Raw genomic sequence first — 24,025 nt, forward strand, 5'->3', positions numbered from 1 at the left:
GAAAAAACCGCCCGGACGAATTTGTTTATTTCTGTTAAAAGGGGCGGGCTTGGCCTTGCACATCTGTTCTTGCGTCAGGTGGTTTCGCGATTTATATTCCTCCGTGATCAAAAAGATACCTTTCTAAGAACTGTGATGCAAGTGCGATTACAGAGGCTGCTCCCTGAATGGATTGTGTCATGTGAAAACATGCCTGGTACTGTGACTGGCTACCTGTGCGAGGTTGTTTTTTCGTGCAGGTTGCTAGAAGTGCGGTTTTCTTTTGATTACCTTTACAATGTTCCTAGAAAAAAACTGTATAAACATCTCATTGACGTGATGCTGCCGGTGCCTTTTTACCGGGCATTACACTGTGGAGGCCCAGGGCAGGACGTTTTGAAAAGAGTCAAGAAGATGCCCGTGAGGCCATCTGCTAAAACGTTCCTTTTCAAAGTTCACTCTAATACGCTCCCTGTTAAAACCTGGCTGAATGAAAAAGGTATCTTCGTCCCATGGACAACAAATTGCCTGTTGTGCAAAAAACCGGAGACAATTGAACACGTCTTCTTACAGTGTTGGGATGCTGTCTTTCTATGGGACGTCCTCCAAAGAACAATTAAAAAGGAACTTCCCCTAACTCCGTACGGTATCAGATTCCTACCAGCTCAGAACGATGATGCACCTTAGATTTAATTATGCTTCTTGGCCTCCATAGTTTGTGGAAAACACGAATGCAGGTGCGTCACGCAGATATAAATACACGATCTGCGCGTGAAAACTTCATTGAAAGTGCGGTGTATATACGCGAAACTTTCAGGATGCAGCAGGATAAAACCACAATGGCAATGTCTATTTGATGAGTTGGTGAACCTGAAAAGATTTTAGCCGCGTACGCGTTAGCTCAAGTGTAGTTGACGTGTTTTATCATGTATATTTTTGTTCTGTGTTTCATATCGCAATAAAGAAAAAAAAAATATAGTGGCCAGTATCCCCGCCTATCACGCGGGAGACCGGGGTGCGATTCCCCGACGGGGAGCTTAGTTTTTGTTTCTTTTTTGCATTCTGCGCCATTTCAGATCAGCGCTGCAGTTTTCCCTGCGCCTCCTCGTTAGTATAGTGGCCTGTATCCCCGCCTGTCACGCGGGAGACCGGATCAGCGCTGCCGTTTTCCCTGCGCCTCCTCGTTAGTATAGTGGCCAGTATCCCCGCCTGTCACGCGGGAGACTGGGGTTCGATTCCCCGACGGGGAGATTAGGTTTTGTTTCTTTTTTGCATTCTGCGCCATTTCAGATCAGCGCTGCCGTTCTCCCTGCGCCTCCTCGTTAGCATAGTGGCCTGTATCCCCGCCTGTCACGCGGGAGACCGGGGTTCGATTCCCCGACGGGGAGCTTAGTTTTTGTTTCTTTCTTTGCATTCTGCGCCATTTCAGATCAGCGCTGCCGTTTCCTCTGCGCCTCCTCGTTAATATAGTGGCCAGTATCCCCGCCTATCACGCGGGAGACCGCGGTTCGATTCCCCGACGGGGAGCTTAGTTTTTGTTTCTTTTTTGCATTCTGCGCCATTTCAGATCAGCGCTGCCGTTTTCCCTGCGCCTCCTCGTTAGTATAGTGGCCAGTATGATTCTACTGGCCACCGAGCGGGACGGTCGCAGAATCATGAGCTCCAGCGGAGGGGCGACAGCGACCCTTGCCGGCCGCGGAAACAGGAATCTTGATACGGATAAGGACTATGAGTTGATTTTGCCGACGCTGCCTACAGGACGTGTTGTTTTAAACACCGTGTTTTTGCACGGCGACGTGCGCAATAGGCCGTACAAAGTGGAAGATTTTCGCGATGCCCTCGCCAACGTTGGTGCGCTCCCCGATGTTGTGGCGTTGGGGGCGTACCAGATTAACCACGTTTGGGCTGTCGCGCTCAGCAGCGCTGAAGCAACGAAGAAGCTGGCTGCGTTGAAACAAGTAGAAGTAAAGGGACGTCGCTGCATCATCATCGACCCAGAGGACCAACAGGTGAAGCTGCGGCTGCACTGGATGTTGCACGGTGTGGCCGACGACGACATCCGGACGGCCTTTGCTGCTTTCGGTAACGTAACCGAGGTGACCCGGGAGCGGTGGCGCGTCCAAGGCGTCAAAGAGAAGGGGTCAACAACAAGAACAGTTCTCCTGAAACTGAAACCCGGTATTAAGACCGATGATCTACCTCACCAGCTGCGAGTCGCCGGTGAGTTGGCCCTCGTTGTGGTGCCTGGGCGGCCTATGCAGTGCCTGCGCTGCCGTGGTAGCGGGCACGTTAGACGTGAATGCAAGGTGCCCCGGTGTTCGAAATGCAGGCGTTACGGCCACGTAGACAGTGAGTGTGTCCGTACATATGCGGTGGCCACGGGGCTCGCATCGAGGGAGGAGATAGCTGAGCACCAGATGGACGTATCAGAGGCGGAGGAAGCGACGAAAGGAGTCGAGGAAGTAGGCAAGCCGGAAGCGGCGACTGTCTCTTCTGGGACTTCTAGCAGAAACACAAACGTGTCAAGTGAGGCAGAGAGGCAATCTGAAGAAAAAGACTCGGCAGCGGACTGGGCTGATACTGGGGAGAAGGAAGATAGCTTTTTGGCAGCTACGGAACCCGTGATGATGACCACGACGAGCAGCGAGGAGCAACAGCAACAGTGCAATGTTCGTGCGGGCAATGTCTCGGCCAAACGGCCTCACGCCCAGACTGGGGGTGGAGAGGACAAAACAACAGCGTCAAGCGTTGAGGAGCAGCCTACGAAAACGGTCCAGTCCCGGCGGTCCTGTCTCAGACCGAAGCCGAACTTTCTGGGGGACAAGCGGGCCAGCGATAAGCCACCGCCACTGCAAGACCATGCAGCCGCACCGGAGGGCTGCGGCGGAACCAAAGGAGTCTAGCCGGGTGCTAGACGCGAAAGGTGAGCGCAAATGCTCTCGGTCTCTTCACTCTATTTTAAAATGGATCCAACCCCTGCTCTGACATTCGGGTCGCTTAATGTTAGAGGGTTAGCAACGAAGAAAAAGCAGAGCCAGGTGTTGCGCCTTATAACGGACAGAGACATCGATGTGCTAGCCGTTCAAGAGACCAAAGTCGATGGAGAGGAAGAGACCGGGAGCATGGTGCAGGGCTTCACGTCGAAGTATTATGCTGTTGTGAGCCATGCAGTCGAAACTTCTGCCGGGTGCGTCCTTCTTGTAAAAAAGTTGCCTGGACTTAACGTGCAGACTTATGCTTCCGGAGAGACAGGGCGATACGTGATTTGTGATTTCGGTTTTGAGAATATAGAATGGCGGGTTATCTGTGTTTATGCACCTAATGAATTAGAGGATAGGTGTTCCTTTTTTGAGAGCCTGAAATATTACTGCACTAGTGAGAAACAGATAGTGCTCATGGGCGATTTCAATTGTGTTCTGGCGGCTCGCGATAAAAGCAGCACCCGAGCCTTCAGGGACAGAAGTACAGACTTATTGTCACGACTGATAGATGAATATGCATTAGATGATGTGGCGGAGTGTTTAGACGGTGAACGTAGTGTGCAATACACCCACTTTCAAGGTATTAGTCATGCTCGCCTCGACAGGATTTACACGTCACTGGACTTAATACCAAAGTGTCAAAAATACCGAGTTTTACCAGTGGCCTTTTCAGATCACTGTGCAGTGATATGCACTCTAGGCAAAAGGAAGCGAGCCAGTGGATTTTCATGGGAGCTGTGGAAATTAAATTGTAAACTGCTAAAAGACCAAATTTTCACTTAGTATGTGACGGAAAAAAATTACCAAAATAGTAAATGAGTGTCAAAATGAAATCGGGCTCTAGTGGGTACTAGCCAAAGAAGAATTTAAGATGAAGGCCATTGAGCGGTCTACTTTGCTAAAGCACCAGGAAAGATTACAGGAAAAACAGCTGAGAGATATACTTGAAAAATTGTTGGCGCAGGAATGTAAAACGCCCGGCATAGATAATGAAGATATTAAGAAAACAAAGCTAAAGCTTGAACTTATCGAGGAAGACCGATATCGAGGGGCAATAGTGAGGGCGAGAGCGGAAGAATTGGTTGCAGGGGAGACGCCCACTAAGCGGGCTTTAGGAATGGAAAAAGCGCACGCTCGACGCAACGAAATTCAGGAGATCGAAGGAGCGGGTGGGGTAGTGACCGATAGCGATCGCATCCATCATGCTTTCTTTGATTACTATCAGGCGTTGTTCGCACAACATGAAGTTGACGTTCACAGATTTAAAGGCGAGTTTCTCGGCGCTATGCCTAGGCTCGATGAATCCCCAAAGGAAAGCTTGGAGAGGCGAATTAGTGAAAAAGAAGTTGAACGAGCAATAGAGAACTTGAACCCGGGAAAGTCTCCTGGTCCAGATGGGTTAAGTGCAGCTTTTTACAAAGCGTTTAAAACGGAATTAACCCCACTTTTGACTTTGCTGTTTAATGATGCCTATGATCGTAAGGAGTTGCCCCCGTCTTACGGTGCGGCCCATACCGTACTCATTCCTAAAACAGATGATTCTATAAAACTCAGACAGGTTACTGCATATAGGCCGATCTCACTAACGAACGTCGATTATAAAATATTCATGAAAGTGTTGGCGGCGAGGCTTCAGAGCGTTATTAAAGAAATTGTTGGCCCTCATCAAACATGTGCATAAATAACAGGTCTATTGCTTACAATATTCATAAAGCAAGGTGTGTGCTGGAGTGTAGCGACGTCACTGGGGTACCTGTGGCAATTCTACAGCTAGATCTTGAAAAAGCGTTTGACTGTGTTGCTCATGAGATTTTGTTTTCTATCTTAGATCATATCAATGTAGGTTCTATTATTACTGAGGGTGTGGCCATGGCGTACCGACACGGCACTACAAAGTTAATTGTTAATAAATCGTTGGGGGCCCCCATTAACGTGGAACGTTCGGTGCGTCAGGGTTGCCCCCTCAGTCCGCTCTTGTTTTGTATGTATGTTGAAACTTTGTGCTTGCACATAATACAGAATAATGCTGTTCATGGTTTTCGGCTGCATGAAGCGGAAGTGAAAGTCCTAGAATATGCAGATGATGTAGCAATTTTCTGTGTCACAAAGGATAGCATTAGCAGTGCGGTAGAAGGTGTTAAAAGATTTGGTTTGGTCACGGGAAGCAAGGTGAACTGGGGAAAGGGCGTGGGGTTCTGGCACGGAGAATGGCCGGATACTCCTCACACTTTCGCTTATGTGACCTGGTGTACAACCCCTGTAACGTACCTTGGAGTCCCGTTGGAATTTTACAGAGATACTGAACAGTATTGGAACAGTATTGGAACAAGAAAAAGCAGAAAAGTGGAAAGGTACTCATTTATCCGTGTTTGCAAGAGCCACTGTGTGTAACCTGTTTTTTATTAGTAAACTGTGGTATGTGATGCAAGTGCTCCACTGCTCGCGAATTAACATACAAAAGGTACATCGAATTTTTGTGGTTTTTGTATGGGCCTCTAGCTGGGAAAGGTGCATGCGGACAAACTTGTTCAGACGGGTCAAAGACGGAGGCCTAGGGCTGGGACACTTATTTGTGAGGCAACTGGTAAACAGATTTTTGTTTTTCCGTGATGTTGAAGATCCTTTCCTGCGCACAGTGTGCCAAGTAAGGCTAGGGCGAGCCTTGCCAGAGTATGTAGTTGCAACAAAATGCATGACAGGAGGCATTTTTGGTTATATCCGAGAGATAGTAACCAGCGTCAGATTCTTAACTACTCGGTTTTCAAAGGAATATTTGAGCAGCGTAACAAGGAAAACGTTGTACAGAGATGTGTGCGATGTTATCTTTCCGGTGCCGTTGTACAGGGCCTTGTACTGTGGAGGCCCCGGCGGTAATGTGTTGTAAAGGGTTAAAAAAATGAATGTATCGCCGGAAGTCAAGAGTTTTTTATTTAAAGTGCACACTGGAACTTTACCTGTCAAATCTTTTTTGGAAGAAAAAGAGATGTTTCTACCGTGGGGACCAAACTGCTTAATCTGCAAGCAACCGGAGACCATAGACCATGTTTTTTTGCACTGTTGGGAAGGGGTTTATTTTTGGGACGTGCTACAGAGGACCATGAAGAAACAGCTCCCGTTGCATTCACACGGAATTAGGTACTTGCCAACAAAAAATGAGGGTGGGATCCCGTTCGATTTAGTCATGCTGGTGGGCCTCCACAGTATATGGCGCTCTCGTATGGCCGGGTACTGCTGTGACCCCGAAGCGCGTCCAGCGCGTATATATTTTCGAGAGAGCATCTGCAAGTTTGTAGAAATACAAAAGATACGGAATCCTGTCCCTGAGTGGCTCTCAAGGCTAGAGCCTTTGACAACACTCAGAGAATTTTAATGTGACAAAGCCTGGTCCTGTCTTGGGGATTTGGCTTCTTGTATAACTGTGTACATATTTTGTTTTTTTTTTGTCTTTGTTTTGTGAAAGCCGAGGACCGGCAATAAAGCAGAAAAAAAAGTATAGTGGCCAGTATCCCCGCCTGTCACACGGGAGACCGGGGTTCGATTCCCCGACGGGGAGCTTAGTTTTTGTTTCTTTTTTGCATTCTGCGCCATTTCAGATCTGCGCTGCCCTTTTACCTGCGCCTCCTCGTTAGTATAGTGGCCAGTATCCCCGCCTGTCACGCGGGAGACCGGGGTTCGATTCCCCGACGGGGAGTGTAGTTTTTGTTTCTTTTTTTCCTTCTGCACCATTTCAGAACAGCACTTGCCGTCTTCCCTGCGCCTCCTAGTTAGTATAGTGGCCAGCATCCCCGCCTGTCACGCGGGAGACCGGGGTTCAATTCCCCGACGGGGAGGTTGGTATTTGTTTCTTTTGCATTCTGCGCAATTTCAGATCAGCGCTGCCGTTTTCCCTGCGCCTCCTCGTTAGTATGGATTCCACTTCCGGCCACCGAGCGTGACGGACGTGATCATCATGGGCTCCCAAGGAGCGGATTCAGCGGCCCAGCTGGGCCGTGATATCAGGAGCACGGAAAGGCCTGCCAAGGAATATGAACTGGTTCTACCGCATCTGCCTACAGGTTCGAGTGTTTTGCATACTGTTTTTTTGCACGGCGATGTAAAAGCCAGGCCGTACCGGGTGGAGCACTTTCGACACTCCCTCGCTCGTCTGTCACTGCTGCCGGAAGTGGTTGCCCTCGGGGCATATCAAATGAATCACGTGTGGGCGGTAACGTTTAAAGGTGAAGAGGCAAAAGCGAAGATGTTGCAAGCTCAAGCTTTTGAAGTTAAGGAACACCGATGCGTGGTCATTGACCCCTGTAACCAAGGGATCAGGTTGAAACTTTTCTGGCTGCTTCACGGCGTGCATTACGATGATGTGCGAGCGGCGTTGGCGGCTTATGGAAAAGTTACGGAAATATCAAGAGACAAGTGGAAAGTGCAAGGGTGGCTCTACAAGGCTTCAACGACTCGAACGGTCACGCTGAAGCTTAAAGTGAGCGTTACCATCGAGGACCTCCCGCATCAGCTTCGGGTTGCCGAGGACGTCGCACTCGTCCACGTCCCAGGCAGAGCCCCGCTTTGCCTCCGGTGCCGCGGGAAAGGACATATACGTCGGGAGTGTCGTGTGCCGCGCTGCGGGCTGTGTCGTCGCTAGGGCCATGACGAGTCCCTGTGTGTGCGCACGTATCCCAACGTTGCAGGCCCCGTGCCGAGTGAAGTGGCAGGCGAGCACTTGATGGACGCAGTGGACGCCGAGGAAACTAGCAGTGGAACCACTGAGGATGCAGAGCTGAAAGAAGAATCCTCTGAGAAGACCCCTGCCCTTAAAGGACACTGTGAGTCAGATGTGATTGTTCAATTGCCGAATGTTGCTGGGACCGAGATACCCACGAAAGAAGACGGCAATGCCAGTGCTGCAAGCCCAGCTTCGGCTACGCAACACAGTAAGGAACAGGGGGACACTGAAGCTGAGATGCCAGCTGCTTCTACCTTGCCTGTGAAGCGGATGCACGAAGACAGTGTTAACGAGGAATCAACCCAAGGAGGAGCGGAAAACGGACAGCCTCCACTGAAGGCGGCCCCCCTTCGCCGGGCGTCCTTCAAGCCAAGGCCAAACGTGCCCCCAGACCGGAGAACTGTGTCACCTGTGCCTCCGCCATAGCGGGGGTACCCTTTCCGGCCGAGACGTTACAAGCCCGGTCCATGATCGGGAGCAGCGCTTGGAACGACGGACGGACTCGCCAAAAAGGAAGAATGGTCATTCCGTGCAACAGATCAACCGCAATGCTGTTTTTCTGCAAAGAGATGTGAGTGATATATGTTTCGCGATTTATAATTTCTTGAGATGGCGACCAATTTATCCACTAACTTGCGCGTAGCCACGCTAAATGTGAGAGGGCTGTCAACGCGTCGGAGGGAACTGCAGCTGAGCCGCCTTCTGCTGGAAAATGAAGTTGATGTGCTAGCAGTTCAAGAGAGCAAAATGGAAAGCGAACAACAAACAGATAAAATGGCTGAAACATATCGTTCTAGATATAGTGTTTGCGTTTGTCATGCGGTTGGAAGATCGGGGGATGTGTCATTTTCATTCGAAATTGCATAGAGTGCGTACCGTCTGTGTTCTCGTGTCAGAGTGGTCGGCTTTTGATATGTGATTTCAGTTTTTCTGGATTTGACTGGAGATTGATCTGCGTTTATGCGCCTACCAGAACGTCTGAGCGCGAAGAGTTTTTTCACTATACGAAATCCTTCCTAATACATGAGAGGCGTGTTCTCCTGCTTGGAGACTTCAACTGTGTCTGTAGACCGGAAGATAGAACAACAGACCGTGTCCTTCGTGACAAGAGTGCAGAGTTACTTATTGACATTGTTATTGAGGCAGAGCTTGAAGATGCTGGCTGTATAATGACGCATGAAGGCCAAGCAAAGTTCACGCACTTTCAAGGTAGCTGTCATGCAAGGTTGGACCGAATATATGTTCCCATTGATTGTGTGCCCTTGTGCTCGGAATATGAAACACTTCCCATGAGCTTTAGTGACCACTCCCTCGTAATGATTACTCTAGGCATGAAATGTAAGGCGACAAAGCTCAATTGGGAGCTATGGAAATTTAATGAAAAGCTGCTGCTGGATGAAGAGTTTACCACTAAAGTTAAAGAATGTATTAAGCATATGTTACAAAATGACTCTAATTTTATACAAGCATGGGAGCAGTTTAAGTGCGATATAAAGATAGCTGCTATTGACCGAGCATGCACTCTTCGACGTAAAGAAAGAGAACAAGAAAAAGAACTTCGAAGCACGCTTGAATACATGCTTAGCATGGAGAGCGTTAAGCCTGGCATGTTCGCCCAAGATATAAAAACGATAAAAACCAAACTTGAGGTGATAGACGAAGAGAAGTATCGCGGTGCCGTGATAAGGGCACGCAGCGAAAAATTGTGGCTCGGAGAGACGCCCACGAAAAGGGCACTTAGTGACGAAAAAAGGTACGCAGTGTCAAAAGAGATAAAAGAGATCTGCTATCAGAACGTAGTTACCTGGGAAAAAAAAACGATTGAACGGGCGTTTGTAGAATTTTACAGCGAATTGTTTAGCCTGAAAACACCGGACATTGAACGCTTCAGAAAAGACTCTGTCGCTGATGCCAAGAGTAGAAGACGAAGTGGCGCAGACACTTGAAGCAAGTATTACTTCCGAGGAAATTGAGGCCGCTAACCAGATGGTCTTGGTGCTGCCATATACAAGGCCTTTCCAACTGAAATGGCTGTTTTACTGGAAAGAGTTATTAGTGAATGTACGAAAAGAACGTACCTCCTCCGTCTTTTCGAATGTCACACATTGTACTAATCCCGAAAGCAAATGACCATGTTAAGCTTCAGTCTGTAGCGTCTTACCGTCCTATAAGTCTAACGAATGTTGACTATAAAATTTACATGAAAGTATTAGGGCGACGACTCCAACGTGTAATTACTTCTCTTGTAGGCCCACATCAGACATGCGGTATAAAAGGAAGGACCATTTTTACTAACATACACGCAGCAAGGAGTGTACTCGAATGTTGTGACGCGATGCATGACCACGTAGCCATGATGCAATTAGACCTCCACAAAGCATTTGTTAAAGTGGTACATGAAATTTTGTCCTCTGTTTTAGAGTATGTCAATGCTGGTTCCGTGATTACAAAGGGCGTGAAAATGGTTTACGAGTGCTGTTCAGCGAGACCGGTCGTGAATAAGCATTTAACTGATCGTATACCTGTTCAGTCGTCAGTAAGGCAGGGCTGTCCTCTGTCTCCCCTTTTGTTTGCGCTTTATCTGGAGCCTTTCTGTCTAAGATTTCTTACAAGGCCAAACATACGCGGTTATAGATTTTTTCAAAGTGAAGTTCGGGTTTTGGCATACGCGGACGATATTGCGGTTTTTTGTTCTGACCATGAGAGCGTGCAAGAAGTTGTAAAAGTAGGCACTGCTTTTTGCACTGCAAGTGGAAGTGAAATTAGTTGGGCAAAGTGTTTAGGATTTTGGCACGGAAACTGGCAATACTCGCCTGAACTGTTCTCCAGTATGCAATGGACAATAACACCAGGCAATTACCTTGGTGTGCCACTAAAGCATTACCGTGAAAGCAAGGAATGTTGGGCCGGTGAAGTTCAGCAAGTGAAAACCCAAACAAACAAATGGGGAGGACATAACTTTTCTATGTTCGCAAGAGCTACCGTTTGCAATATGTTCCTAGTTGCAAAAATTTTTTACATGCTGCAAGTGTTATCTATGTCAAGAATCTCTGTTCAAAAACTGCATAGGGTATTTGCCACGTTTGTGTGGGCTTCAACATGGGAGCGTACCAGTCGATGCAACCTGTTTCATACGGTGCATAACGGTGGACTGGGCTTGTCACATTTATACTTAAAGCAGATTGTAACCAGGTTCTTTTTTTCTTTTGCGCGAACAAAGCGATGTTTTTCTTAGAACGGTAATCCAAGTGCGATTGCGTGATTCACTGCCGGAATATGTAGTTTCGACTATGTCTACTGGGACAATGGCTCTAAGTGCTTTTCTTCGCGAAGTTGTCGCGTCCTTCCAAATAGTGAAGGCGAGATTTTCAAATGAGTATATGTGTACTGTTATGCGAAAACGGCTGTATAAAGATTTATTGGAAACCTTTTTACCTGTGCCTCTTTATCGCGCTGTATATGCTTTGGGTCCGGAGCGGGACGTGTTGAAAAGAGTGAAAAGAATGCCCATCAGATCGTCCGCTAAATCGTTCTTTTTTCAATTGCATACCGGCAATCTTCCGGTGAAGCCATGGCTGGAAAGCAAAGGCCTTTTCGTGCCTTGGTCTGCTGACTGTTTAATTTGCAAAAAGCTGGAAACCATAGAGCATATTTTCCTTGATTGTCACGATGCGGTTTTTTTGTGGGACGTGCTACAGCGCACTATTAAAAAGGACTTACCAATAACGCCGTTTGGCATACGCTACCTTCCATGCGCCCAGCCAGGAGAAGTGCCCAGTGATTTATTGATGGTCTTGTGTATGCACAGCATATGGAGAACGCGGATGGATGTTCGCCATGAGCATGTTGTCGTACACCCAGCCCATCAATACTTTGTTGAAAGTGTAATGTACACGCGTGATGTTTTCGGAGGGCAATCTGAACCCCCGGATTGGCTGCCAGTCTTGGACAAGCTCATGTCACCTAATCCATTTTATCACAAGAAACCTGTAAGAAAGTGACGTGTTCTTAAATCCATGCGACTTTTCATCGTTCTTTGTAGTTGCCGAGTCGGTAATAAAAAAAAAAAATTCATGGCAATAAAGAAAAAAAAAAAGCCAGTATCCCCGCCTGTCACGCGGGAGACCGGGGTTCGATTCCCCGACGGGGAGCTTAGTTTTTGTCTCTTTTTTGCATTCTGCGCCATTTCAGATCAGCGCTGCCGTTTTCCCTGCGCCTCCTCGTTAGTATAGTGGCCAGTATCCCCGCCTGTCACGCGGGAGACCGGGGTTCGATTCCCCGACGGGGAGCTTAGTTTTTGTTTCTTTTTTTTGCATTCTGCGCCATTTCAGATCAGCGCTGCCGTTTTCCCTGCGCCTCCTCGTTAGTATAGTGGCCAGTATCCCCGCCTGTCACGCGGGAGACCGGGGTTCGATTCCCCGACGGGGAGCTTAGTTTTTATTTCTTTTTTGCATTCTGCGCCATTTCAGATCAGCGCTGCCGTTTCCCCTGCGCCTCCTCGTTAGTATAGTGGCCAGTATCCACCGAGCGGGACGGTCGCAGAATCATGAGCTCCAGCGGAGCGGCGACAGCGGCCCTTGCCGGCCGCGGAAACAGGAATCTTGAAACGGATGATAAGGACTATGAGTTGATTTTGCCGACGCTGCCTACAGGACGTGTTGTTTTAAACACCGTGTTTTTGCACGGCGACGTGCGCAATAGGCCGTACGAAGTGGAAGATTTTCGCGATGCCCTCGCCAACGTTGGTGCGCTCCCCGATGTTGTGGCGTTGGGGGCGTACCAGATTAACCACGTTTGGGCTGTCACGCTAAGCAGCGCTGAAGCAACGAGGAAGCTGGTGGCGTTGAAACAAGTAGAAGTAAAGGGACGTCGCTGCATCATCTTCGACCCAGAGGACCAACAGGTGAAGCTGCGGCTGCACTGGATGTTGCACGGTGTGGCCGAAAACGACATCCGGACGGCCTTTGCTGCTTTCGGTAACGTAACCGAGGTGACCCGGGAGCGGTGGCGCGTCCAGGGCGTCAAAGAGAAGGGGTCAACAACGAGAACAGTTCTCCTGAAACTGAAACCCGGTATTAAGACCGATGACCTACCTCACCAGCTGCGAGTCGCCGGTGAGTTGGCCCTCGTTGTGGTGCCTGGGCGGCCTATGCAGTGCCTGCGCTGCCGTGGTAGCGGTCACGTTAGACGTGAATGCAAGGTGTCCCGGTGTTCGAAATGCAGGCGTTACGGCCACGTCGACAGTGAGTGTGTCCGTACATATGCGGTGGCCACGGGGCTCGCATCGAGGGAGGAGATAGCTGAACACCAGATGGACGTATCAGAGGCGGAGGAAGCGGCGAAAGGAGTCGAGGAAGTAGGCAAGCCGGAAGCGGCGACTGTTTCTTCTGGGACTTCTAGCAGAAACACAAACGTGTCAAGTGAGGCAGAGAGGCAACCTGAAGAAAAAGATTCGACAGCGGACTGGGCTGATACTGAGGAGAAGGAAGATAGCTTTTTGGCAGCTACGGAACCCGTGATGATGGCCACGACGAGCAGCGAGGAGCAACAGCAACAGTGCAATGTTCGTGCGGGCAATGTCTCGGCCAAACGGCCTCACGCCCAGACTAGTGATGGAGAGGACAAAACAAAAGCGTCAAGCGTTGAGGAGCTGCCTACGAAAACGGTCCAGTCCCGGCGGTCCTCTCTCAGACCGAAGCCGAACTTTCGGGGGGACAAGCGGGCCAGCGATAAGCCACCGCCGCTGCAAGACCATGCAGCCGCACCGGAGGGCTGCGGCGGAAATAAAGGAGTCTAGCCGGGTGCTAGACGCGAAAGGTGAGCGCAAATGCTCTCGGTCTCTTCACTCTGTTTTAAAATAGATCCAACCCCTGCTCTGACATTCGGGTCGCTTAATGTTAGAGGGTTAGCAACGAAGAAAAAGCAGAGCCAGGTGTTGCGCCTTATAACGGACAGAGACATCGATGTGCTAGCCGTTCAAGAGACCAAAGTCGATGGAGAGGAAGAGACCGGGAGCATGGTGCAGCGCTTCACGTCGAAGTATTATGCTGTTGTGAGCCATGCAGTCGAAACTTCTGCCGGGTGCGTCCTTCTTGTAAAAAAGTTGCCTGGACTTAACGTGCAGACTTATGCTTCCGGAGAGACAGGGCGATACGTGATTTGTGATTTCGGTTTTGAGAATATAGAATGGCGGGTTATCTGTGTTTATGCACCTAATGAATTGGAGGATAGGTGTTCCTTTTTTGAGAGCCTGAAATATTACTGCACTAGTGAGAAACAGATAGTGCTCATGGGCGATTTCAATTGTGTTCTGGCGGCTCGCGATAAAAGCAGCACCCGAGCCTTCAGGGACAGAAGTACAGACTTATTGTCACGACTGATAGATGAATATGCATTAGATGATGTGGCGGAGCGTTTAGACGGTGAACGTAGTGTGCAATACACCCACTTTCAAGGTATTAGTCATGCTCGCCTCGACAGGATTTACATGTCACTGGACTTAATACCAAAGTGTCAAAAATACCGAGTTTTACCAGTGGCCTTTTCAGATCCCTGTGCACTGATATGCACTCTAGGGAAAAGGAAGCGAGCCAGTGGATTTTCATGGGAGCTGTGGAAATTAAATTGTAAACTGCTAAAAGACCAAATTTTCACTGAGTATGTGGCGGAAAAAATTACCAAAATAGTAAATGAGTGTCGAAACGAAATCGGGCTCCAGTGGGTACTATAGCCAAAGAAGAATTTAAGATGAAGGCCATTGAGCGGTCTACTTTGCTAAAGCACCAGGAAAGATTACAGGAAAAACAGCTGAGAGATATACTTGAAAAATTGTTGGCGCAGGAATGTAAAACGCCCGGCATAGGTGAGGAAGATATTAAGAAAACAAAGCAAAAGCTTGAACTTATCGAGGAAGACCGATATCGAGGGGCGATAGTGAGGGCGAGAGCGGAAGAATTGGTTGCAGGGGAGACGCCCACTAAGCGGGCTTTAGGAATGGAAAAAGCGCACGCTCGACGCAACGAAATTCAGGAGATCGAAGGAGCGGGTGGGGTAGTGACCGATAGCGATCGCATCCATCATGCTTTCTTTGATTACTATCAGGCGTTGTTCGCAAAATATGAAGTTGACGTGCACAGATTTAAAGGCGAGTTTCTCGGCGCTATGCCTAGGCTCGATGAATCCCGAAAGGAAAGCTTGGAGAGGCGAATTAGTGAAAAAGAAGTTGAACGAGCAATAAAGAAAATGAACCCGGGAAAGTGTCCTGGCCCAGATGGGTTAAGTGCAGCTTTTTACAAAGCGTTGAAAACGGAATTAACCCCACTTTTGACTTTGCTGTTTAATGATTCCTATGATCGTAAGGAGTTGCCCCCGTCTTACGGGTCGGCCCATACCGTCCTCATCCCTAAAACAGATGATCCTATAAAACTCAGACAGGTTACTGCATATAGGCCGATCTCACTAACGAACGTCGATTATAAAATATTTATGAAAGTGTTGGCGGCGAGGCTTCAGAGCGTTATTAAAGAAATTGTTGGCCCTCATCAAACATGCGGCATAAAGAACAGGTCTATTGCTTACAATATTCATAAGGCAAGGTGTGTGCTGGAGTGTAGCGACGTCACTGGGGTACCTGTGGCAATTCTCCAGCTTGATCTTGAAAAAGCGTTTGACTGTGTTTGCTCATGTGATTTTGTTTTCTATCTTAGATCATATCAATGTAGGTTCTATTATTACTGAGGGTGTGGCCATGGCGTACCGACACGGCACTACAAAGTTAATTGTTAATAAATTGTTGGGGGCCCCCATTAACGTGGAACGTTCGGTGCGTCAGGGTTGCCCCCTCAGTCCACTCTTGTTTTGTATGTATGTTGAAACTTTGTGCTTGCACATAATACAGAATAATGCTGTTCATGGTTTTCGGCTGCATGAAGCGGAAGTGAAAGTCCTAGCATATGCAGATGATGTAGCAATTTTCTGTGTCACAAAGGATAGCATTAGCAGTGCGGTAGAAGGTGTTAAAAGATTTAGTTTGATCACGGGAAGCAAGGTGAACTGGGGAAAGTGCGTGGGGTTCTGGCACGGAGAATGGCCGGATACTCCTCACACTTTCGCTAATGTGACCTGGTGTACGACCCCTGTAAAGTACCTTGGAGTCCCGTTGGAATTTTACAGAGATACTGAACAGTATTGGAAGGGGCAGGCACAAGAGACACAAGAAAAAGCAGAAAAGTGGAAAGGTACTCATTTATCCGTGTTTGCAAGAGCCACTGTGTGTAACCTGTTTTTTATTAGAAAACTGTGGTATGTGATGCAAGTGCTCCACTGCTCGCGAATTAACATACAAAAGGTACATCGAATTTTTGTGGTTTTTGTATGGGCCTCTAGCTGGGAAAGGTGCATGCGGACAAACTTGTTCAGACGGGTCAAAGACGGAGGCCTAGGGCTGGGACACTTATTTGTGAGGCAACTGGTAAACAGATTTTTGTTTTTCCGTGATGTTGAAGATCCTTTCCTGCGCACAGTGTGCCAAGTAAGGCTAGGGCGAGCCTTGCCAGAGTATGTAGTTGCAACAAAATGCATGACAGGAGGCATTTTTGGTTATTTCCGAGAGATAGTAACCAGCGTCAGATTCTTAACTACTCGGTTTTCAAAGGAATATTTGAGCAGCGTAACAAGGAAAACGGTGTACAGAGATGTGTGCGATGTTATCTTTCCGGTGCCGTTGTACAGGGCCTTGTACTGTGGAGGCCCCGGCGGTAATGTGTTGCAAAGGGTTAAAAAAATGAATGTATCGCCGGAAGTCAAGAGTTTTTTTATTTAAAGTGCACACTGGAACTTTACCTGTCAAATCTTTTTTGGAAGAAAAAGAGATTTTTCTACCGTGGGGACCAAACTGCTTAATCTGCAAGCAACCGGAGACCATAGACCATGTTTTTTTGCACTGTTGGGAAGGGGTTTATTTTTGGGACGTGCTACAGAGGACCATGAAGAAACAGCTCCCGTTGCATTTACACGGAATTAGTACTTGCTAACAAAATATGAGGGTGGGATCCCGTTCGATTTAGTCATGCTGGTGGGCCTCCACAGTATATGGCGCTCTCGTATGGCCGGGTGACCCCGTAGCGCGTCCAGCGCGTATATATTTTCGAGAGAGCATCTGCAAGTTTGTAGAAATACAGAAGATACGGAATCCTGTCCCTGAGTGGCTCTCAAGGCTAGAGCCTTTGACAACACTCAGAGAATTTTAATGTGACAAAGCCTGGTCCTCTCTTGGGGATTTCGCTTCTTGTATAACTGTCTACATATTATTGTATTTTTGTCTTTGTTTTGTGAAAGCCGAGGACCGGCAATAAGGAAAAAAAAATAGTGGCCAGTATCCCCGCCTGTCACGCGGGAGACCGGGGTTCGATTCCTCGACGGGGAGCTTAGTTTTTGTTTCTTTCTTCCATTATGCGCCATATCAGAACAGCACTTAGCCCTTCCCTGCGCCTCCTCGTTAGTATAGTGGCCAGTATCCCCGCCTGTCACGCGGGAGACCGGGGTTCTATTCCTCAACGGGGAGCTTAGTTTTTGTTTCTTTTTTTTTGCATTCTGCGCCATTTCAGATCAGCGCTGCCGTTTTCCCTGCGCCTCCTCGTTAGTATAGTGGCCAGTATCCCCGCCTGTCACGCGGGAGACCGGGGTTCGATTCCCCAACGGGGAGCTTAGTTTTTATTTCTTTTTTGCATTCTGCGCCATTTCAGATCAGCGCTGCCGTTTCCCCTGCGCCTCCTCGTTAGTATAGTGGCCAGTATCCACCGAGCGGGACGGTCGCAGAATCATGAGCTCCAGCGGAGCGGCGACAGCGGCCCTTGCCGGCCGCGGAAACAGGAATCTTGAAACGGATGATAAGGACTATGAGTTGATTTTGCCGACGCTGCCTACAGAACGTGTTGTTTTAAACACCGTGTTTTTGCACGGCGACGTGCGCAATAGGCCGTACAAAGTGGAAGATTTTCGCGATGCCCTCGCCAACGTTGGTGCGCTCCCCGATGTTGTGGCGTTGGGGGCGTACCAGATTAACCACGTTTGGGCTGTCACGCTCAGCAGCGCTGAAGCAACGAAGAAGCTGGCGGCGTTGAAACAAGTAGAAGTAAAGGGACGTCGCTGCATCATCATCGACCCAGAGGACCAACAGGTGAAGCTGCGGCTGCACTGGATGTTGCACGGTGTGGCCGAAAACGACATCCGGACGGCCTTTGCTGCTTTCGGTAACGTAACCGAGGTGACCCGGGAGCGGTGGCGCGTCCAGGGCGTCAAAGAGAAGGGGTCAACAACGAGAACAGTTCTCCTGAAACTGAAACCCGGTATTAAGACCGATGACCTACCTCACCAGCTGCGAGTCGCCGGTGAGTTGGCCCTCGTTGTGGTGCCTGGGCGGCCTATGCAGTGCCTGCGCTGCCGTGGTAGCGGTCACGTTAGACGTGAATGCAAGGTGTCCCGGTGTTCGAAATGCAGGCGTTACGGCCACGTCGACAGTGAGTGTGTCCGTACATATGCGGTGGCCACGGGGCTCGCATCGAGGGAGGAGATAGCTGAACACCAGATGGACGTATCAGAGGCGGAGGAAGCGGCGAAAGGAGTCGAGGAAGTAGGCAAGCCGGAAGCGGCGACTGTTTCTTCTGGGACTTCTAGCAGAAACACAAACGTGTCAAGTGAGGCAGAGAGGCAACCTGAAGAAAAACATTCGACAGCGGACTGGGCTGATGCTGAGGAGAAGGAAGATAGCTTTTTGGCAGCTACGGAACCCGTGATGATGGCCACGACGAGCAGCGAGGAGCAACAGCAACAGTGCAATGTTCGTGCGGGCAATGTCTCGGCCAAACGGCCTCACGCCCAGACTAGTGATGGAGAGGACAAAACAAAAGCGTCAAGCGTTGAGGAGCCGCCTACGAAAACGGTCCAGTCCCGGCGGTCCTCTCTCAGACCGAAGCCGAACTTTCTGGGGGACAAGCGGGCCAGCGATAAGCCACCGCCGCTGCAAGACCATGCAGCCGCACCGGAGGGCTGCGGCGGAAATAAAGGAGTCTAGCCGGGTGCTAGACGCGAAAGGTGAGCGCAAATGCTCTCGGTCTCTTCACTCTATTTTAAAATAGATCCAACCCCTGCTCTGACATTCGGGTCGCTTAATGTTAGAGGGTTAGCAACGAAGAAAAAGCAGAGCCAGGTGTTGCGCCTTATAACGGACAGAGACATCGATGTGCTAGCCGTTCAAGAGACCAAAGTCGATGGAGAGGAAGAGACCGGGAGCATGGTGTAGCGCTTCACGTCGAAGTATTATGCTGTTGTGAGCCATGCAGTCGAAACTTCTGCCGGGTGCGTCCTTCTTGTAAAAAAGTTGCCTGGACTTAACGTGCAGACTTATGCTTCCGGAGAGACAGGGCGATTCGTGATTTGTGATTTCGGTTTTGAGAATATAGAATGGCGGGTTATCTGTGTTTATGCACCTAATGAATTGGAGGATAGGTGTTCCTTTTTTGAGAGCCTGAAATATTACTGCACTAGTGAGAAACAGATAGTGCTCATGGGCGATTTCAATTGTGTTCTGGCGGCTCGCGATAAAAGCAGCACCCGAGCCTTCAGGGACAGAAGTACAGACTTATTGTCACGACTGATAGATGAATATGCATTAGATGATGTGGCGGAGCGTTTAGACGGTGAACGTAGTGTGCAATACACCCACTTTCAAGGTATTAGTCATGCTCGCCTCGACAGGATTTACATGTCACTGGACTTAATACCAAAGTGTCAAAAATACCGAGTTTTACCAGTGGCCTTTTCAGATCCCTGTGCAGTGATATGCACTCTAGGGAAAAGGAAGCGAGCCAGTGAATTTTCATGGGAGCTGTGGAAATTAAATTGTAAACTGCTAAAAGACCAAATTTTCACTGAGTATGTGGCGGAAAAAATTACCAAAATAGTAAATGAGTGTCGAAACGAAATCGGGCTCCAGTGGGTACTATAGCCAAAGAAGAATTTAAGATGAAGGCCATTGAGCGGTCTACTTTGCTAAAGCACCAGGAAAGATTACAGGAAAAACAGCTGAGAGATATACTTGAAAAATTGTTGGCGCAGGAATGTAAAACGCCCGGCATAGGTGAGGAAGATATTAAGAAAACAAAGCAAAAGCTTGAACTTATCGAGGAAGACCGATATCGAGGGGCGATAGTGAGGGCGAGAGCGGAAGAATTGGTTGCAGGGGAGACGCCCACTAAGCGGGCTTTAGGAATGGAAAAAGCGCACGCTCGACGCAACGAAATTCAGGAGATCGAAGGAGCGGGTGGGGTAGTGACCGATAGCGATCGCATCCATCATGCTTTCTTTGATTACTATCAGGCGTTGTTCGCACAATATGAAGTTGACGTGCACAGATTTAAAGGCGAGTTTCTCGGCGCTATGCCTAGGCTCGATGAATCCCGAAAGGAAAGCTTGGAGAGGCGAATTAGTGAAAAAGAAGTTGAACGAGCAATAAAGAAAATGAACCCGGGAAAGTGTCCTGGCCCAGATGGGTTAAGTGCAGCTTTTTACAAAGCGTTGAAAACGGAATTAACCCCACTTTTGACTTTGCTGTTTAATGATTCCTATGATCGTAAGGAGTTGCCCCCGTCTTACGGGTCGGCCCATACCGTCCTCATCCCTAAAACAGATGATCCTATAAAACTCAGACAGGTTACTGCATATAGGCCGATCTCACTAACGAACGTCGATTATAAAATATTTATGAAAGTGTTGGCGGCGAGGCTTCAGAGCGTTATTAAAGAAATTGTTGGCCCTCATCAAACATGCGGCATAAAGAACAGGTCTATTGCTTACAATATTCATAAGGCAAGGTGTGTGCTGGAGTGTAGCGACGTCACTGGGGTACCTGTGGCAATTCTCCAGCTTGATCTTGAAAAAGCGTTTGACTGTGTTTGCTCATGTGATTTTGTTTTCTATCTTAGATCATATCAATGTAGGTTCTATTATTACTGAGGGTGTGGCCATGGCGTACCGACACGGCACTACAAAGTTAATTGTTAATAAATTGTTGGGGGCCCCCATTAACGTGGAACGTTCGGTGCGTCAGGGTTGCCCCCTCAGTCCACTCTTGTTTTGTATGTATGTTGAAACTTTGTGCTTGCACATAATACAGAATAATGCTGTTCATGGTTTTCGGCTGCATGAAGCGGAAGTGAAAGTCCTAGCATATGCAGATGATGTAGCAATTTTCTGTGTCACAAAGGATAGCATTAGCAGTGCGGTAGAAGGTGTTAAAAGATTTAGTTTGATCACGGGAAGCAAGGTGAACTGGGGAAAGTGCGTGGGGTTCTGGCACGGAGAATGGCCGGATACTCCTCACACTTTCGCTAATGTGACCTGGTGTACGACCCCTGTAAAGTACCTTGGAGTCCCGTTGGAATTTTACAGAAATACTGAACAGTATTGGAAGGGGCAGGCACAAGAGACACAAGAAAAAGCAGAAAAGTGGAAAGGTACTCATTTATCCGTGTTTGCAAGAGCCACTGTGTGTAACCTGTTTTTTATTAGAAAACTGTGGTATGTGATGCAAGTGCTCCACTGCTCGCGAATTAACATACAAAAGGTACATCGAATTTTTGTGGTTTTTGTATGGGCCTCTAGCTGGGAAAGGTGCATGCGGACAAACTTGTTCAGACGGGTCAAAGACGGAGGCCTAGGGCTGGGACACTTATTTGTGAGGCAACTGGTAAACAGATTTTTGTTTTTCCGTGATGTTGAAGATCCTTTCCTGCGCACAGTGTGCCAAGTAAGGCTAGGGCGAGCCTTGCCAGAGTATGTAGTTGCAACAAAATGCATGACAGGAGGCATTTTTGGTTATTTCCGAGAGATAGTAACCAGCGTCAGATTCTTAACTACTCGGTTTTCAAAGGAATATTTGAGCAGCGTAACAAGGAAAACGGTGTACAGAGATGTGTGCGATGTTATCTTTCCGGTGCCGTTGTACAGGGCCTTGTACTGTGGAGGCCCCGGCGGTAATGTGTTGCAAAGGGTTAAAAAAATGAATGTATCGCCGGAAGTCAAGAGTTTTTTATTTAAAGTGCACACTGGAACTTTACCTGTCAAATCTTTTTTGGAAGAAAAAGAGATGTTTCTACCGTGGGGACCAAACTGCTTAATCTGCAAGCAACCGGAGACCATAGACCATGTTTTTTTGCACTGTTGGGAAGGGGTTTATTTTTGGGACGTGCTACAGAGGACCATGAAGAAACAGCTCCCGTTGCATTTACACGGAATTAGTACTTGCTAACAAAAAATGAGGGTGGGATCCCGTTCGATTTAGTCATGCTGGTGGGCCTCCACAGTATATGGCGCTCTCGTATGGCCGGGTGACCCCGTAGCGCGTCCAGCGCGTATATATTTTCGAGAGAGCATCTGCAAGTTTGTAGAAATACAGAAGATACGGAATCCTGTCCCTGAGTGGCTCTCAAGGCTAGAGCCTTTGACAACACTCAGAGAATTTTAATGTGACAAAGCCTGGTCCTCTCTTGGGGATTTCGCTTCTTGTATAACTGTGTACATATTATTGTATTTTTGTCTTTGTTTTGTGAAAGCCGAGGACCGGCAATAAGGAAAAAAAAATAGTGGCCAGTATCCCCGCCTGTCACGCGGGAGACCGGGGTTCGATTCCTCGACGGGGAGCTTAGTTTTTGTTTCTTTCTTCCATTATGCGCCATATCAGAACAGCACTTAGCCCTTCCCTGCGCCTCCTCGTTAGTATAGTGGCCAGTATCCCCGCCTGTCACGCGGGAGGCCGGGGTTCTATTCCTCAACGGGGAGCTTAGTTTTTGTTTCTTTTTTTTGCATTCTGCGCCATTTCAGATCAGCGCTGCCGTTTTCCCTGCGCCTCCTCGTTAGTATAGTGGCCAGTATCCCCGCCTGTCACGCGGGAGACCGGGGTTCGATTCCCCAACGGGGAGCTTAGTTTTTATTTCTTTTTTGCATTCTGCGCCATTTCAGATCAGCGCTGCCGTTTCCCCTGCGCCTCCTCGTTAGTATAGTGGCCAGTATCCACCGAGCGGGACGGTCGCAGAATCATGAGCTCCAGCGGAGCGGCGACAGCGGCCCTTGCCGGCCGCGGAAACAGGAATCTTGAAACGGATGATAAGGACTATGAGTTGACTTTGCCGACGCTGCCTACAGGACGTGTTGTTTTAAACACCGTGTTTTTGCACGGCGACGTGCGCAATAGGCCGTACAAAGTGGAAGATTTTCGCGATGCCCTCGCCAACGTTGGTGCGCTCCCCGATGTTGTGGCGTTGGGGGCGTACCAGATTAACCACGTTTGGGCTGTCACGCTCAGCAGCGCTGAAGCAACGAAGAAGCTGGCGGCGTTGAAACAAGTAGAAGTAAAGGGACGTCGCTGCATCATCATCGACCCAGAGGACCAACAGGTGAAGCTGCGGCTGCACTGGATGTTGCACGGTGTGGCCGAAAACGACATCCGGACGGCCTTTGCTGCTTTCGGTAACGTAACCGAGGTGACCCGGGAGCGGTGGCGCGTCCAGGGCGTCAAAGAGAAGGGGTCAACAACGAGAACAGTTCTCCTGAAACTGAAACCCGGTATTAAGACCGATGACCTACCTCACCAGCTGCGAGTCGCCGGTGAGTTGGCCCTCGTTGTGGTGCCTGGGCGGCCTATGCAGTGCCTGCGCTGCCGTGGTAGCGGTCACGTTAGACGTGAATGCAAGGTGTCCCGGTGTTCGAAATGCAGGCGTTACGGCCACGTCGACAGTGAGTGTGTCCGTACATATGCGGTGGCCACGGGGCTCGCATCGAGGGAGGAGATAGCTGAACACCAGATGGACGTATCAGAGGCGGAGGAAGCGGCGAAAGGAGTCGAGGAAGTAGGCAAGCCGGAAGCGGCGACTGTTTCTTCTGGGACTTCTAGCAGAAACACAAACGTGTCAAGTGAGGCAGAGAGGCAACCTGAAGAAAAAGATTCGACAGCGGACTGGGCTGATACTGAGGAGAAGGAAGATAGCTTTTTGGCAGCTACGGAACCCGTGATGATGGCCACGACGAGCAGCGAGGAGCAACAGCAACAGTGCAATGTTCGTGCGGGCAATGTCTCGGCCAAACGGCCTCACGCCCAGACTAGTGATGGAGAGGACAAAACAAAAGCGTCAAGCGTTGAGGAGCCGCCTACGAAAACGGTCCAGTCCCGGCGGTCCTCTCTCAGACCGAAGCCGAACTTTCTGGGGGACAAGCGGGCCAGCGATAAGCCACCGCCGCTGCAAGACCATGCAGCCGCACCGGAGGGCTGCGGTGGAAATAAAGGAGTCTAGCCGGGTGC

At 49.0% G+C, this 24,025-nt stretch overlaps 2 protein-coding genes, 3 non-coding genes and 2 pseudogenes across 5 annotated transcripts; all 7 read left to right on the forward strand.

Moving 5' to 3' along the window:
* Positions 1 to 5,296: 5,296 nt before the first annotated feature.
* LOC146179976 (uncharacterized) lies at positions 5,297 to 6,339 on the forward strand (annotated as a pseudogene).
* Positions 6,340 to 6,579: 240 nt separating this feature from the next.
* On the forward strand, positions 6,580 to 6,651 carry TRNAD-GUC (transfer RNA aspartic acid (anticodon GUC)). Its single transcript has one exon. It is a non-coding gene; the product is annotated as a tRNA-Asp (tRNA).
* Positions 6,652 to 6,909: 258 nt separating this feature from the next.
* LOC146179978 (uncharacterized) lies at positions 6,910 to 8,113 on the forward strand (annotated as a pseudogene).
* A 3,778-nt stretch (positions 8,114 to 11,891) lies between these two features.
* On the forward strand, positions 11,892 to 11,963 carry TRNAD-GUC (transfer RNA aspartic acid (anticodon GUC)). Its single transcript has one exon. It is a non-coding gene; the product is annotated as a tRNA-Asp (tRNA).
* Positions 11,964 to 12,031: 68 nt separating this feature from the next.
* Positions 12,032 to 12,103, forward strand: TRNAD-GUC (transfer RNA aspartic acid (anticodon GUC)). The gene has a single exon. It is a non-coding gene; the product is annotated as a tRNA-Asp (tRNA).
* Positions 12,104 to 13,733: 1,630 nt separating this feature from the next.
* On the forward strand, positions 13,734 to 18,745 carry LOC146179981 (uncharacterized). Its single transcript, XM_084580302.1, has 2 exons — positions 13,734 to 13,755; positions 17,601 to 18,745. The coding sequence occupies exons 1-2, from the start codon at positions 13,734 to 13,736 to the stop codon at positions 18,743 to 18,745; spliced, it is 1,167 nt and encodes a 388-aa protein (XP_084436428.1).
* Positions 18,746 to 20,695: 1,950 nt separating this feature from the next.
* LOC146179982 (uncharacterized) lies at positions 20,696 to 24,017 on the forward strand. The gene is made up of 2 exons (XM_084580303.1): positions 20,696 to 20,700; positions 22,817 to 24,017. The coding sequence occupies exons 1-2, from the start codon at positions 20,696 to 20,698 to the stop codon at positions 24,015 to 24,017; spliced, it is 1,206 nt and encodes a 401-aa protein (XP_084436429.1).
* The last annotated feature ends 8 nt before the right edge of the window (positions 24,018 to 24,025 follow it).

Source organism: Amblyomma maculatum, chromosome 9, assembly GCF_055883805.1.
Source record: "Amblyomma maculatum isolate TAMU_Amacu chromosome 9, ASM5588380v1, whole genome shotgun sequence".
Taxonomy (NCBI): domain Eukaryota; kingdom Metazoa; phylum Arthropoda; class Arachnida; order Ixodida; family Ixodidae; genus Amblyomma; species Amblyomma maculatum.